The 17598-nt window shown below is 46.1% G+C and overlaps 1 protein-coding gene across 3 annotated transcripts in view; it reads left to right on the forward strand.

Moving 5' to 3' along the window:
- The window catches only part of RBMS2 (RNA binding motif single stranded interacting protein 2), an 87418-nt gene extending 77127 nt beyond the window's left edge, over nt 1-10291 (forward strand). For all 3 annotated transcript variants that reach the window (XM_081849823.1, XM_081849825.1, XM_081849824.1), the window contains 2 exons: nt 3179-3265; nt 3497-10291. In XM_081849823.1, the coding sequence (XP_081705949.1) occupies nt 3179-3259 (81 nt within the window). In that variant the 3' untranslated portion in view covers nt 3260-3265; nt 3497-10291. The remainder of the gene's footprint in view (nt 1-3178; nt 3266-3496) is intronic.
- The last annotated feature ends 7307 nt before the right edge of the window (nt 10292-17598 follow it).

Here is a 17598-nt window from a genome sequence, read left to right on the forward strand (position 1 = left end):
ACCTAGCAGTTCGAAAGCACCCCCGGGTGCAAGTAGATAAATAGGGACCGCTTACTGGCGGGAAGGTAAACAGTGTTTCCGTGTGCTGCGCTGGCTCGCCAGATGCAGCTTGTCACGCTGGCCACGTGACCTGGAAGTGTCTCCGGACAGCGCTGGCCCCCGGCCTCTTGAGTGAGATGGGCGCACCAACCCCAGAGTCTGTCAAGACTGGCCCGTACGGGCAGGGGTACCTTTACCTTTACCTTTAAGCGCAAGATATGCTCGCAAAGGAACAGTTGGGAGCGCAGGCTCCTGGTTGCCCCTTTACCAGTGCTGCTTGCATTTAGCCCTGAATGGCCTCTGTCCAGTATACCTGAAGGAGCGTCTCCACCCCCATCGTTCTGCCCGGACACTGAGGTCCAGCGTCGAGGGCCTTCTGGCGGCTCCCTCACTGCAAGAAGCCAAGTTACAGGGAACCAGGCAGAGAGCCTTCTTGGTAGTGGCACCCGCCCTAAGGAACGCCCTCCCACCAGATGTCAAAGAGAACAACAACTACCAGACTTTTAGAAGACATCTGAAGGCAGCCCTCTTTAGGGAAGCTTTTGGTGTTTCATAGGTTATTGTATTTTAATATTCTATTGGAAGCCACCCAGAGTGGCTGGGGAAACCCAGCTAGATGGGCAGGGTATAAATTATTATTATTATTATTATTATTATTATTATTATTAGCACCAAATACAATACGTGCTTCTTTGACAAGGGGTTGGGCCCACCAGGTGTTGTGTGAGGTCATGTGATTGGCAGCCCTGCCGTCAAATGTGATTCATGAAGGGTAGACCACAGTTGCATCCAGCCCACCAACCAAAATAGGATTCCCCGCCCCTGATGTAAAGTAACCGAGCTGCAGCATTCGACACTAGTTTCTGCTCCTGCGTTGCTTAGAACACAGTGCAGTAATCCAATCCTGAGATTATCAGAGAGTGGATGATAGTGGCCAGGCTATCTTGGCCTAAGAACAGCTGTAGGGATGAGGCACCTGTTTGTGTTTAAAACAGGCAAGTGGGTGGGTGGGAGGGAGGGAGGAATCCAGTGTGTATACACACCCAGGGCTTTTTCCCCCTAGCCAGAACTTGCAGGAACTCAGTTCCAGCCCCTGTCAGGTGGATGCCATTGCCATTCTAAGAGAACAAGGGAGAAGTTCACTGCAAACTTCGGTACCCCTTTTCTAGAAAAATAACACTATATACACCATAAGTTTAAGGCACATTTAAGCACCCCCTTCTGAAACAATCTTGGGATCTGCACAAAGCTACCATTTCAGCACCCTTAACAAACTGCAGTTCCCAGGACTCTGTGTGTGTTTGTGTGTGTTTAACACACTTTAAATTATAGTGTGTATACAGCCCAAGCCTAGACACCAACCACCGTGTTCGAAGGCAATTCTTGCACACATGAGAAATAAATCTAGTTCCTGACCCCACTGCCAAAATGGTCTGGCCTGTTTGGACCTTTGTGAAACCATTTTCCTCCCCACTACTGCCCTCTGGCTTTAGGAGATATAAAGTACAGTGGTACCTCGGGATGCGAACGGGATCTGTTCCAGAGCCCCGTTCGCATCCTGAACAGAACGTAAGACACATCTGCGCATGACGTCATTTTGAGCGTCTGCGCATGCGCGAGCGGCCAAACCCAGAAGTAACGTGCTCCGTTACTTCCGGGTCGCCGTGGAGTGCAACCCGAAAATACTTATCCTGAAGCATATTTATCCCGCGGTAAGACTGTATTGTTCTACTGAACCATTTTAAGTTGGGGTAGGATTTTGGTTTCCAACTAATGTTTAACAAGGATCATCTTTGTAGAGGGGGCAGCAAGATCCCCTGGCCCGCTGACTCATTGCCATGCGAGTGGAGGCCTGGCCAAAGAGCCCTTTAACCCTCTCTTGCCAAGCAACAGAGGCAATGTCAACATTTCTCTGCTTACAGGCCTTAGCAGCAAACTCCTGTGTGTGTGTGCCACGAGGAGGAAAATTAGAGAGAGCCGCCGAAAAACACAATAAGGGAAGTGAGGGGATGGGGTGGAGAGCAAGGGTACACTAGGAGATTGTCCCAAGCTGTTTGGACACAATGGTGAGAGGCACCAGCTGGGGAACCCCCAAGGGAAGAAGGCTCAGAGTCCGGGGACTGGTGGTGGGACAACAATGAGTTGTCAGAAGGACAAGACTGGGAGAAGGAGGTGTTGGCAACTGAAGAGGTAACAGGGCTCAATGAGCAGGGAGAGTCTGTGGCCAAGAGAAGTGCAGAATCAGGCAGAAGCTGAAGCAGGAGGGGAGCCAAGAGGCAAAGATGAGACAGGCTAGTGAAGAGTCCTGGGGTCTCCAGCTTTTGCTGCAAAGATGAGCTCCTCTCCCTGCTGGTCTCCCAGAACCAGGAGAGGCACGAAAAGGGCAGAGGCGAAGTTCACTTCGTGCAGGCACAGTCTCAGATTGCTTGGGGGAAACTCTGGAGAGGAGGGGTCTTAGGCACCTGGGGGGAGGTGGGGACCTTCAGTCTCCCCAACTTCTTCATGAGGACAAGACCTACCAGAGATGAGTCGCTGTGCACATTAGGCCTGACACAACTGTGCAGATCCAAGTCAGCCTTGCTTAACTTGGTGGACCTGATAGGTTCCGGAGGAAACGTGTTGTTGTTGTTTAGTCATTTAGTCGTGTCCGACTCTTCGTGACCCCTTGGACCAGAGCACGCCAGGCACTTCTGTCTTCCACTGCCTCCCGCGGTTTGGTCAAACTCATGCTGGTAGCTTCGAGAACACTACCCAATCATCTCATCCTCTGTCGTCCCCTTCTCCTTGTGCCCTCCATCTTTCCCAACATCAGGGTCTTTTCCAGGGAGTCTTCTCTTCTCATGAGGTGGCCAAAGTATTGGAGCCTCACCTTCACAATCTGTCCTTCCAGTGAGCACTCAGGGCTGATTTCCTTCAGAATGGATCAGTTTGATCTTCTTGCAGTCCATGGGACTCTCAAGAGTCTCCTCCAGCACTAGAATTCAAAAGCATCAATTCTTCGGCGATCAGCCTTCTTTATGGTCCAGCTCTCACTTCCATACATCACTACTGGGAAAACCATAGCTTTTACTATCGAACTTTTGTTGTCAAGGTGATGTCTCTACTTTTTAAGATGCTAAGATGCTGTGTTTTGTCACAGGAGAACAGTGGCCAGCAGAGCCATGTGACAGTGGAGTCCCCATCGGATCATGCTGCCTACTCGTACCAGTACAACAAGTAACAACAGGTGAGGTGGAAGTGGGGAGGCATTGTGTGGGGCATGGAAGGACAGCTCCATCTCTCCCAGAGGGCAAGAGCAACATCCGCCTAAGGCTTGGTTATCAGCCAGTTCCAGGAGGGCTGGGGATGGTGCCAGAGGCTGGACCACTTCAACTTGACCCCGGGGCCACAAGCGCAGCAGGGGCCAACTCGGGATAGCACCCGCCCTCGTAATTACCTCCACTTTCCATCCTTCTAGCACCATCGAGCAGCTCAGCTCTGAGCAATCACTTCGAGGGAGACAACTTTTATTTTTGTTTAATTTGTGCTGCGTTTAGAAGATGGAACCATTTTTTTTTCTGCAAAGAAAAAAGGTTGTTTTTGTTTTTGTTGTTTTTTTTAAAAAAGGAAATAACCGCAATAGACTTTTGACACCGAGGAACCAAAGGAGGTTAGCGTGGGGGTTAGAAAGGCTATGGCCCCCCGACCCTTAGATGTACAGATGGACTAAGGACTATTTTAATACAAGGAAAACATTTTTGTGTGTGCGTGTGCGTGTGTTTGCGCGTTAATTTTCTTGTTAACAGCAAAGTCAAACGCTTTGGATGCCACAAAATTCCCCAGAGAAGAACAATTGTTATTGTTTATTTTTTTTCCTCGCTCTCTTTTTTGGAAAGATGGCTCTCCAACTCTGGGAGGAATTTTTTTGCTCCTTTGAATTTGTTTTGTTCTATTTTCTTTGGTCATTTAAAAGATTTTTTAAAGGACAAATATGCAAAAGTGTTTGAATATTTTTTGTTGTTTTATAAGAAAAAAAAATGCTCTGAGAAAGCCCCACCTCACAGCTGTTAGGAAAAAAAATCAATGCAGACTTCTTCTTCTCTTCTTCCTTGGGGTGGGAGTGGGGAGGGAGTGGGGATTTTGCTTTGAAAGGATTATTTTATTATTTCAAGAGGGTAATTTTTTTTTTTCTAAAAAAGACAAATTTACAAAAAAACAAAAAAGGAAACCTACAAAAAAAAAATCTACAAAAAAGGAAAACTACAAAAAAAAAATGAACTTTTGACGGCAGCAAGAGGGGCTTGCATAAAAACTTGTCAAGTTGGAGGGAGATGAAGTGGCTGGTGGCTTTTGATGAACGGACTATTTTGCGGGGGGCAAAAGTTCTGCCCCAGCTGAGAAAGAGAGAGAGAGAAAGAAAGAAAGTTTGCTCCAGACCTCGATTTCTGCCCTCTACCCTGTCCAATGGGACTGGTTCTTGCTGGATTGCTTTGGACTCTGTTTTGAGCTTCTGCGCAGACCCTTCTTTGCTTCCACACAGACTTCCCCCTCGCCCGCCCTGCTCTGGATCAGGGGAACAATAAACTGATTGAGGAACCTGCTGCCCCGTGATGTGTCGTCGCTTCCGGACTCTTGGACACTGAATGGACGCATTGCCAGCAACAGTGCTTCGCGCTCCTGCCCTCTCCTGCCCCACCTCCCGACCCTCCCTTGGGACACACACACACAGTGCCTTCTGCTGCCTGCGGTCCGGACTGTGCTGCCGTATGCCCCCCCTCCGACTCCTGCATGCCTGTCAAACCCAGGTGCACACAGCCTCTCTCTTTTCTTGGCAAACCAGTTGGGGGCGCAGAGGTCGATGCTTCCAGCTGGTGGGGGGAGGATTGGGGGGGCGGGGAGGTCTGTTCCGGTTGCTTTAAAAAACCCACACACAAAACAGGGAGCATCTTGCACCTTGCAGGGGATGGCTGAGTTCCCCACCCCCACCTCGAAACGGATATCCTAGTTACTATGCACGTTTCCCTTCCTCACCCACCCACCCCCCAAAAAACAAGCCCTTGGTTGCTGGCTCCCCAGATTCGCAATAGCAGGAGACTATGTGCAATAATCCAGCCCTTCCTACAGCGCGTTTCCCTGGAGAGCCTTTCGAAGGTACCAAGTGCTTTAGACCACCTCTGCATGTTTTCTCTCCGTTTCCTCCCCCCCCCCCCAAAAAATCCTGCTTTCTCCCAACCAGATGGTGCTAAAAGACTTATCCTCTCTTCCACCATAAAATCAGCCCAGCTGGCATGAAGCTGACCCTTTCCACCTTGTTTTTAGATGTTGCTTCCCGCCTCCCACCCCACCCTCCAGATGTGATCATGAGAAACCTTTTCCCCCTCCTCCTTTCTTGATGCCCAACTCATACCTTTGACGAAATAGCTCTTATGCAGCTGACAATCAGGGAGGACTTAATTGCAGAGGCCATACGGGTGTCATGTGAGCCAGGGATTGAGAGCGTGGAAGAGTGTGTGTGTGTGTGTGTTTGTAGGTATGTCTGTATGCACAGCACATGTAGGATGGCATTGGGAGAAGGTATCCCTGCAGAACTGGGCTTTTTCCCCTTTGTTTTTAATTTTGCATTTCTCAGGACATTGGTATTTTCTTTTCTTTTTAAAGGATTAGTACTCTGTCCTGACCGTTAAGTGGGATCAGGTTTTCCTCCCTAACAGAAGTGTTTGAGGTTTTTGGAAAGATAAGGGTTCAGTACACCCACCCGCCTTGCATAGCTCCTTAGTCATATGCTTCTTTGTTGTCTGTCCTCCTCAGCCACACGCCCCCCCCCCCAAATTTGCACCCTTAATTGGTAGCAACGCAGGACTGAGGCACCCCCATTTAATACCTCAGATATCGGCAAGGGAGCGGTATAAGCAAGCAGAATCACTGCTTGTAACCTCAGTCGATTCCCAGAATGCTGTTTTTGTGCCCCTTCCCCGGACTGGAGCTTAGACTGAATCAAATCAAGCTGACAATTTACCCCAAGGTGCTGAGCTAAACTGAAGTGCCTTCATTTGGGCAGAGGGCCCCCGCACACCTTCATAGCTGAAAGCTTTTCGGCAGGGGCTAAACTGACTTCTGCAGGGTGAGGCCTAACAGCCGGCTGAGTAGGAGAAGAGATTTAGGCTAAAATTAATCAGCAAAAGGTTTATTGCGTTTCTGTTGAACTTTGCCTGTCACAATATTCCACTCAAATGGCCAAAAGGGCACCACACCATAGAGATTTCGGTGCAGAACAACTCCCCCCCTACGCACATCATCATCCTGTTACCCAAGTGGCAGTTTCCAGGAAATGAGAGCTGGTTGTCTTATTTTTTCGCAACTCAGTCTTTACTTCATTTGGGGGCCAGCACACCACAGCATTCAAAAACGTAGTTTTGGTGTAGCACATGACACACCCAACTTGTGCCAGCCATAGCAGTTCCTTAGATCAAGCTGTAAAAAGATTCAGGCTCAATTAATTGGTTTTCTAGAGTGCTTCAAATCTGGACAGCAACCCAAATAATACTTTTGGTCTGCACGGACATTTCCATTCTTGCACCAGATTTCCTGATATCCCACTCCCACCGCCCAAAATAAAATACATTGCACAGCATCAGAAGCCACTTTCCAAGTTTTCAGCTGAGTCCTCTATGCAATCCCTCTGGATCACACCGATCCATTAGGAAGTTTTGTTTGGATTGACACGGCTAGAAGCTTCACAGGAGCACTTCTGCCACTGCCGTTAATTTTAATACAGCTTATGCAGGATAATTTCCTTGTGGGTTCTGCTTGTCCAACATGATCAAATGTGTTGGGATTTCAGGCAAATGGTAGTACGTAACTGCTTAGAGAATCCCAGGTTTTGAAAGAAGAGAAAAAAGAGCATTTTGAAAACAGTATATTGAGCCTTCTCTTAGATTTACGTCTGATTTATTGCATACCAAGAACCAATTAAGTATGTGAGCATGAAATTATGTTCCCCTCCTATATTGGTTATTTTAATCACTGTTTTATATAAGGCTTCTGATAAAGTTTTAATGGATAAACTCGGATAAATTAGCAAAGCTTGAAATACACTAGATATAGACATTTGATGCTGGTGGCCAAGGATGTGATTTATTCAACCCATGTAGGTAAGATGCACGTGGCCATGTAAAAGCCTTGATCGTCTTCAAAAGCATGTCCTTAGAACTAAATTGTAACAATGGTTCAATGTAAACATAATGTTTAAACATTGTTCACATTAACCATGGCTTGCTGCCGCCTCTGATTAGTATTTCAGAATATACTGAAACCATGGTTAGCTTCTGTTAACCTGCCCCTGGAGGGCATGTATATAATAAGACACCAGCAAGATCTTCTTGCCATCTTGCAGGCCGAAGGATGGAGAAACTGTCTTAACCATGGTTTGCTCAGTGCAGAAGGAACATTTAACCATGGTTTAGGAAGTCAGACGTAAAGTAACACTTAAAACATGGTTAAGGAAAACAAACCCCACTCAAAACATGATGTCTGTATGGGACTCCCACTATCCCTTTTTTCAGCTTAATTCCCTTTCGATTATGACCCTGCTCAGGTTCCACCTCTGCAGTGCTAGCAAAATATAAAACAAAGAAATAAACTCAGTCCAGCAAAAGTTAGTTGTAGCCAAAGGTTCAATCCTCAGTAAGTCAGGATTCATAAGATTCTGTTTAGGGAAATAAGGAATACAGCAAAGTCTGACAGCTCCATCAAGGGCGCTCCATGCATGGAAACAGCATTGTGAAGTCCGTAGGGATGTAGTTGCAGATATTAATCTAGGCGTACATCTGGATGCAATATTTATCTGGGTCTTACTGAACTGGTTGGATGTGTTCATTGTGCATAGGAATGCATATGCACCTGAAACTGCCCAATTGCCATTTGTGACTAGTTATCTATAACAAGAGCTGGTGTGGAAGCAAGGAATTCCTGGTATCATGGATATAAATACTTCAGTGCTGGTTTCAGAGTGACTGTGCATCACCCTCCATGAAATAATTTCTGCTTTCAAACCAGGGGCTGCAGACTTTAGCCTTGCTGGTGGGGTTGCTGTGCACGCCACAGATTTCGTGGATTGCGAATCTTTTCGGGATTAAATTCCAGTTCAGAAAGGAGTGCATTTTGGAATGTTGTGGGAATGGTCTTTTCAATGTGTGTGCCTGTGTTTCATGGCTGGCATGCAGCTATATTATTAAATAAGTTTCATTTCCCAAAACTGAGGTTGACCTCCATCTCGGCAGTAGCTAACGTTGCAAGGTTTTCCTAGGCTAGTTGCATTTTACTTCGGCGTTCCTTCATCTCTCTCACTGCCCTGAAAGACTTGGCTTTACTATAGGGTCAGCATTTCACAGGCCGTATCCATCTTATGCTAGGGACACCAATCTATTTGGAGAAAGTTTCTCTGCATTTGTTCAAGAGGAGCTGCCGTGGGCAGCCAGCAGCACAAAACTCAACAGATGCCATTCAGCAACACAGCTGGCAACCCCCTACAAATCTCTTCCATCCAGGTTTGAGTGCAGGATTCTGTGCGTACGAGCCATCCTAAACCGCTGCCCCAGTTTTCTGAATCGGGGCAAATTGCTTAGCTGTTGCCCATGCTTCCTTCTCATCCTCAGCCTGTTTAAAAAATAGTTGTTCTGCAGACTTGTTTCATTTGCTTTCTCCTCCCGTGTGGTTAAGAGCTCCCTGTATTCTAGCCTTCCCGCTCCCCCCGGTCAGTCGCTCTCTCATTTAGACTAGGAGGTAGCTCTTGGTGGAAGTGGGGTGAGAGGAGGGAATGCAAAGGAAGGGAAGAGTTTGAGTCCCATTTTGCATCAAGGCAGCCTTTGGGACTGGAGACATTATTTGTGTTTGTCGAAACCTAGCCGAGGAGGACAGGAGCAGCCTCGACCTAAGCGTTCAATGCCGATGTCCCTACCTCTTCTTTGCCACATTTTTCTTTTGTTTGCCAAAGATATAAACAAGGTCTCCCAGGGCTAACCTGGTGCCATTCTGCATTTTTTGAAAGAACAAAAATGGAGTGCGGTTTCTATCTGAGCCGAGTCTTAAGCCAGATGCAGCTGTCTATTAAGGCCCCGTCCCATGCAGAAAGGAAGCAAGGACTGGTTTAAGTAACACAAGACGGGAGAGGGAGGCTGAGGGTAGGGGTAGCGAGGGGAAGGGAGAGATTGTGGGTAAGGAGAAAGGATAGGGTGTAAAGGGAAGGATTAGGGTATGCGTAAGGCTGGATGCTAATGCGGTGTGAGAGAAAGTAAGATTGCAGTGGGGGAAAAGGTGGACGTGCACAGACCTGAGAGATTGTGTGCTGTGGGCCCAGACAGAGACCCTACACTTCGCCACTGCAAAGCTTACCTACGGTCTTAAGCCCTGTTCTCACTCCCCACACCTTCCTAGCTTTTCTTTTCCTGAGGGGGACACCTATGACAGACAAACGAGTCATGGCATTTGGGGCCCTTTGATTCCATCGTCCCAGGTCTGGAAGGAGGGTTAGCAGTTAGGAGAAACATCCGAGAATATCCTCCTCCACGGGCTGCAGAGGCCAGCTGTCGAATGGCACCGCATATCTCCCCCCCCCCCCCCGACCACGCCAGCTCCGAACTGGCTGCTTTCGTGGAGCACCTTTGCTTTAAGCCCGATCTGCAGCTTTCTCATGAGCAAAGTCGCGGTCTGAGCTTTCCGCTCCTTCCTATACTCTGGGAATCGACCGCTGCGCAAAAGCATGACTTGCGAGCGTGCATGCGTAGCGTAGGGACCGAAGGCAAAAAAAAGAAGCAAAAACCCTGGGACCTAGGAGCATGGACCTCTGAGCTGCTAGATTATTTTCTTTTAATCTTGTGCCTTGATTTCCCCTATCCCATTCTGCCAGTGGGGGGAACCAGTCCCTGCACTTTAAACTTCCAGTCTAGTAAAGCCTCTCCTGACCTGCTCCTTCCCCACTTTGTGAATGAATGACCTTTCAGCCTTGTCCCACTCTATGCCCAACAAGGCCTCTGTGCTCTTCTCTGGCCCAGCTTCCCTCTGCACAAACCAGCCCAGACCACCCCCCCTTGTTGTCATCTTCTGCATCACGCTTGCCCCACCCAGCCTTCCCACCATGCTGGAAGAGGAAGAGGAAGCAGCTGGCTGCCTCAAGAGACCTAGTAGAGTAGACTGTAGATGAGCCTCAAAACCTTTGTCTCTCCTAAATGCTGGTATCTTTTTTTATTAAAACAAAAACAAGCTCCACCATCCAAAACTCTTTGCCTGCCGATTCCATGCTTGCATCAAAACCCCGTCCTCCTTGGAAGTTGTTGGTGCTATTTGGGGGAGGAAAATAAAATAAACTCGGTTCAGAATGTCCCTTCATTTTTATGCACACCAGTTCCAGGTTTTTTTTCGTCATTCTTAGCTACACATCTACCTCACATGTACTTGCAGTTCATTTGTACATCCTGAACCGGCAAACTGCACCTTCTCCAGGGGGGGCAAGTTCCCCCACCTCACCCTTAGAAAACCCTCTGGGCTCCTCTGCTTTGTGGGTGGGTGGAAGAGAAATGTTTGTCTTTAAAAAAAAAATTTTAATAACCCCTGTGTTGCTGCTAATTACTGGAGAGTTTTGTTAAGATGTACCACATTTTGCTTTTTAAAAAATTTCCTTTGTAAAGTGTGTTGACGCTGCGTTAGTTCGTTTCTTTGAACTTGAGCAGAAATCTTTGATCCACAGGTAGGGCACAGTTTTGTGACCTCAGTGTGAGACCCCCAAGCATGGCAAGAATTTGTAAGTGATGAATGCTGCAAAGTTTCCACCTAGAAGTCCAGGAATGGCATAAGCCATTGTTGGTTTTCAAAACAGCCTTTTTTATTTTTAAAAGGGCTCGCTGAAGCAAAACAGTGGATTTATTTGGACCCACTGGGAGCAGTTGAACGGTCAAAAGACACAGCACAAGGGATCTTGCCTTTAAACCAGCCTGCCATGAACAGGCTTTCAGACTCCATACTCTGGGGCTCTAGCTAAATACTGAGTTTGCAGGAATTTGGTTTCCATAAGAGTAAGGAAACCACTGGCCCCAGGTTATGCAGGTCATGACTGCAAAACAACAAACTGAACTAGCAAAAGATACTTGAGGGAATGAACTTTTTGCCTTGGGCCATGGCTTGCAGAATCAAAATGAGCAGAGGTCAAGAAATTTAGTGGGGGCAGAGTACTTTTGGTATTGCTGTGCTGTTAGAATTTCTAGTACTGGCTCACTGGATAGGGAGCTATCCAGTATTTGTCTATGATACAGGATGGCTCCTCTAAGCTGCCCAAAAGTGATTGCACAGCTAAGTAAGACACTTCGGAGCTAATGGCTGTCAAACAGCAGCTGTTGCTCTTTGGGGAGCCTCTTCTATCCAGAAGGAAGTGATGCTCTTGACAAATACCAATACCTCAGCTCAAAACACACATAAAAAAAAAGCACCATCAAAGCAGGCAGTGGGGTGGAGGCAATACCAAACATGCTAGCAAATAAAGCAGATAGTATTCCAAGCCAATTCTATTCCAGCAGGGCCCAAGGTTGCGCTGTGGCCTCCTGCTTCCGTTTTTGCCATGTGTTTCCTCTGTCAGAGGCAGTACCCCTAGAGCTGTTGGCGATTGTGAGTTGGGCAAAAGGAGAAAAGTCAACGTTTCGTCTTCCAGAAATCTCACTTTTTGTCTGTCCAGGAGCTAAAACAGTTTACGCTACTAACATTCTGAGTGGCAAAAAAAAGTGAGGGTCAGTAACAAGTGTTTCCTCGAAATAATTTACTCGCTAGGATCGCACCAGAATAACGTTTTGTTTTTTAAAGAAAGGGTTTTCTTGATTGCAGAGCACTTGGTGTTCTTCAGCTTTGCCTTCCGGTCTCTAGGAGGAAGCTCTGGTGGGGATTCCAGCTCTGCTTTGAGCTAACGCAAGGCCCAATCCACCCCATACCTTGGGACAAAGTTCATAGCTTGTCGGCACTTTCCTCTGGAGCAATACACCCTTGGTGGTTCAGATGGTTGCACTGATGCCTTGCCCTGTAGCAAATGGCCTTTAAAGCAGATAGCAATAGGACCCACTCTAAAGAAATACCCATCTCATGCTGGTTCATGTCTACAGCAGGCTACAGGCTAGTGTGTTTTTTAACACCCGAGTTCGTCATCATAACATTGGAACATAACAGCTAAATTGTTGCTTTAAAAACACCACCACCACATGCTTGCCATGGATGCAAATGAGTCTCCTGTAAACATGCATTTGGCACTCTGAGCAATGCCTCTGCCCTGTTTCTGACTCAAGTCATTCAAAGCTCCCAGGAACTCTCCAAAGGCAACTCTTCTGTGCTTCCATTTGCCACAGACACAGCGAGAGTTCTTGGCCCGCCCGCAACCACAGTCTCAGTTCATTTTACCGGCTAGTTTTATTTATATACTTAGGACTATTTGTACAAGTTTTTTTTAATTGAGAAGTTTCTATAGTTTTGTATCTTCCATGCTACAGCCAGGCCTGTTTCTCTCTCTCAACCCCTGTACACCTTTCCCTCTGTGGAGCTCTGACTGGTCTCATTTTGAACAAATTTTTGTTTTTAAATAAAAGGTGAAAAAAAAAGTGGCTTGACTGCTTCTTGGAAATACTTTTAGCTCATCGTCATTATTAAGCAGTTTCAAGGAGATGCTGGTCATTCTCTCCCTATTAAAGCGATTTAAGACAAAATATGTCATGATGATTTTCAAACTATGCTCCAGGAAACTCTTGAGGTTCTGTGGAAATTTCTTGGGGACAAGGTTAAGGATGATGGACCATTGTTGCTGGCAGACAACTTCACCAGCTCTACTGATCCTTTCACTAGTAGCGGGATTGCTACCAATGAAGAGTACCCAATAAATTCAATCAGTCTTTTCCCTGGGAGCGGCTATTTGCAATCATCTGATGTATTCTAGATATACTCTGAAATGTGTGGGGCATATTGGAAGGCCAGGTCTCCTGTGAACTTCTGCTCTAGAACACCTTGGCAATGTAGATAGCAAGATTCCCTGAAGTGGTGGAGCATTGGAAAGTCAAGAGTTTCAACACAATCTATTATGCACAAGAGGTTCATGGTAAAGAACAGTAAAAAGGCTGTCCCACCCCTTGAAATGTACGCTTGCTGCAAAGGCTGACGCCCCCCCCCCCAACTTGGAACTGAGGACTAATCCACATTCTAAGAAATGGTTGTGTGTGAAGTTTTCGTTTACCTAGAAGCCGATGTCTGCATCCAGCACAATATTCTGTAGCCCAGCCAACTGTTAAAGGTCTTCATCTCAGCTTCTTAAGATTGCAAAGAAAAGGGGGGGGGTGGAGCTACTTGAGAACTCAGGTGTTATTTTAAAGTGGGAGGTGCATACCAGGTCTTGCATTTGCAAAATCTCCCTTGCAGTTGGTCTCTTACACAACTTCCACTTAGCTCTAATGAATAACCGATCTTTCTGCAAGCTACAAACAAAATTGCAATTGACTTTCCATACTGTGGTGGTTACTGAACTTTTTCTGTATGTTCATTTTACCATTTTCTATACACACTAATGGGAGTAGCAACTGCCTTACCATGGAGGTAAAGAGAGGCTCAGGCTATGGGACTTTGGGTGCCATTCAAACCCACAGAATTTAAGATTTCTGAAAACTACAATATCTCTGCAAGATGTTGCTGGGATAATAGTTCACTGCATCCAAGCTTCATCAAAATGCCACTGCCCTAAAGCACCAAATTTCAAAAGCCTCCATGAAATGTTGCCCGCTATGATGGAAACATTTCTCTCCACCACGGCTGGAGAAGCCTGGCTGGTCTTTTGGGTTTTTCCACCTCAGATGACAAATTAAAAGTAGATAATGCTGGGCTGGAATCCAGTTGTAGAGACTGGGCCTTCCTCCATGTAGGATCTACACAGCTCTAATTTAAGCTATACGTACAGGGTCACTTTACCTTTTACACTCAAGGTGGAGATGGCGTCCTCTTTAGAGATCACAGATCATAGAATTCTAGAGTTGGAAGGGACCCTGATCTAGTTCATCTAGTTCAACCCCCTGCAATGCATGCAGGAATATGCAGCTGTCCCATATGGGGATCAAACCTGCAACCTTGGCATTGTCAGCATCATGCTCTAACAAACTGAGCTACCCAGGCGCACAAAACACAGCTGGCCTGTATAAACAACACCCGACTTCTAGACCAGGGATACCAATGCCATGAAACATTCAGTGACCTCACCTGTACGGATCATGCAATTTGGAAGGAACTGGTCCACCAGGAACCGCCACTCGCCATCCTGCCTAAATTCTGCTGTATCACAATGAAATCATCGACTACAGACGCACCAGCCCAGTCTCTACTTCAACTTTAAGAGTGTGTTGTTGTTGTTGTTGTTGTTTTTAAAAAATGACGCATCTTCAAGCTTTCTGGCACCCATTGCATAGGTCCACATCTTAACAGGGTACTGAGGCAGGTTGCCAAAGAGGAGGAGGGGGAACAAGTCCATGTCTAGAGTGGTTAATGTTCAGCTTGTAGCAGAGCAATGCCCCTCCCCTCCCGCCCTGAGAAAAAGACAACATTCTCAAGCACATTCTTCTCTATCAAACGTGGGTTGTTTTTTTGTTTATTCTTTGAAACTTGACAAGCACTCTAACATCTGTACTTGTGGAAACATCACAAGGAAACAAACAGGAATTCTAGATTTTTTTTTCCCTTCCTTTTAAACCTTATTAAAAATGAGGTTGGTCCTAAAAATATAGAAAGAAATCAATTTAAATTCACAAAAAACTGTACATTATCAAAAATTCACTAAAACAAACACATTTGGTTATTCATATAAAAAGTGTGATGCCCCTCTTCCTGCTGTTCAGAGCATCTCACAGGATGTTGGGTTGGTTGGTTCCTTTCTGATATCAAATCAAGATGAAGGGGGAAGAAAAAGCCAGTAGTTGGATGATAAGGCCAATTATTCTAGTTGCAATTCTCAAAATCCAGTTGGGGGGGGGGGAATGCATGTAACTTTCAAAAAACAACAAGGTATTTTATACACTGACTCCCCTAATGAAGATCAAGATTAGGACAAACCTGGATTCATTCTTTTAAGGTGTGAGGGTTTGAATCTAAAAATTTTAACATTTCCATAACAAAACAAAACAAAAGCCCAACAATTAACACTTCCAAACTCTCTAGAGCTTTCTCATAGCTGAGAAAAAAATCCCAACAGATCGGGGGGGGGGGGGAGAACATTACTTTAAAAAAAAACCCACCAAAAAGAAGCTGTTACAGCACAAGTTTAGATAAAATATAAATATTTATGCATAATATAAAGTCAGTTTCAAATAGACTTCAAATCTACCTCTTTATTTTAAAAGCAAAAACAAAACAAAACAAAAATCCCAAAATTTAAAATAAAATAAAGTTTGAGGTTATTTGATAGAAAAAGGCTACGTTTTGTTGAAAACAACTGGGGGTGGGGAGTGAGGTTGGGGTAGAGGAAGCACAGTAAGGGAGGTTTCAGTCTCCAGGCTACATCACCTGTGGCTGCATTTTACTTACATCAGTGCTCTTGCAACTGGATTGGTCGACGCGGGTAGGGGGAAAACACAAACACACACACACCCCTCATTCAATTGTAGCACAGGTGGAAATGCGGGAGGAAAGCCATCTCCTGATGGGACCCTGCCAGCCGTTTATCTGCCCCTAAGTGATACCCGTAATTTACAATGGTTTGAGGAGCTAGGCTGGGTATGAAAAGCAGCTAGGGAGTTAAGGTTACACGAGATGACCTTCCTACCACTCCGATCCACCTGGGTGGTGGAAGAAAAGTGAAAGAAACAAGTCGTTTCCTCTTTTATCTCTCCTATATGCCTCCTATGCATCTGCACCACGGCCAAGAATACTGGACCAGCATCCTGAAACAGACGAGAAAAACCAACGGCAGCAACGCTCCTGTTCCAGGACAGAGGCAGCTGGGGTGGACTAGGATGTAAGCCTATGACTCCTGAATACAATAAGGGTCGGGTGAATCTGTTTCCCAGACAGCAGTCTCCTTAGAAACCATTGCTCAGCAACAGTGTGAGGCTGGTGCTTTGGAACCAGGTTATTACTTCGAATACAGATTGCTAGTAGGCATCTGTGCACCATGAGGGGGATGACTGATGGAGAGTTGCTGAATTGCAAGAAACGAGATGACCAATTATGCTTGTTAACAACTGCCTTGTGGACTGTTTGGGGTATTTTTCTTTTTTAAAAGGCTAGAGACTTAAAAGATGTATTTTTAAAGACTTTGTTAAAACCGCATTCCCTCTTGCACCAAGTGCGAGTGGGAAGGATCACCTGGCTTCAGCCACAAATATCAGAAACCCAAAGACAGAAAGTATCACAACTGCTTATTCGCATCAGGCTCCTTCTCATGCTTTAATATGGCAACAATCCACCAGAATGTCTCTTGCATAGGTTGGATACCAAAGAATCAAACACCTGCACATTCATCTCCATGGAAGCTTGTGCAAGAGCTGTTCTCGGTGGACTGCGCGGGTTGTTAAATCGTTCCCCAAAGCTGGAGCAATCCATTGCTTCAATGGAATAGGGCCTGGGGGTGGGACCCTCTACAGACCGCTCTATACCTGCTCAGGCAGCTTCAAAACAAATTCTGGTTTTGGTGGTTCTGGCACTGGAGTTAATGATAGTTCATTGAAACAGGCTACTCTTGCCCACATGGCAAAAATAACGATGAATGGAACCGTGATTATTTCTCCTCTGAAAACCATCAGAATCCAGTTGGAAAAGGGTTTAGAGAAAAGGCTAAAATGTTAAGAATGTTCACATGGGGTATGTATGAGTGGCGATCTAAGGTAAAATACTATATAGAAAATGTAGACAAAAACTGAAAGGAAATACCTATGAATTCTAGATCTTTAGACTGAGGGCAGCTGTGGACATTCTGCAAAGGCCATAGTTGGTGGAAGCATGAGCTTCGTCCTTTCATGCTTCCAGCAAGCACTTGCATGTGCCCTCCACAGAGGCATGCACCTTGAGGAGACACACAAGTGATTACTCTCTTCACCTGCATGGAATGTCCAAAGCTGCCCTTCTAGATTGAATCTCAGTCAAGGTAACCAAAGGAGGCAGCACGATTTAGACCCCACAGGTTAAAAATATGGTCAGGAGACAGGAACCTAACATGGAGGAAGATGAAATGGTGGCAGTTTTCCCTCCCTTCTAATGGGCTTAATCCCACATCTTGTCTCAAGGAGGAAATACCTACGATAGATTGGGAATGGTGTTCCAAGTCAGGAAACAACAATCCTACCAAACGTACAGATAGATTGCAGATCAAACTTTGTAGACAGTAGCCATCCCTGAGGAATAACGCTGGGGCAGAGTTGGGGGACAGAGGACAGGGTGGGGACAACACTCAATAAGGCCAGAATCCCATGACAGGATCTTCTGAAGAGCTGGAAGGGGGCATCAGAACATCCTTCCTCTCAAAACGCAGGTTACATCAACCCCACTCCTGCAAGCTCCTTTACTTTGGTCCCTTGAAGCCTAGTGATA

Source organism: Podarcis erhardii (assembly GCF_964252035.2).
Source record: "Podarcis erhardii genome assembly, chromosome: 2".
Taxonomy (NCBI): domain Eukaryota; kingdom Metazoa; phylum Chordata; class Lepidosauria; order Squamata; family Lacertidae; genus Podarcis; species Podarcis erhardii.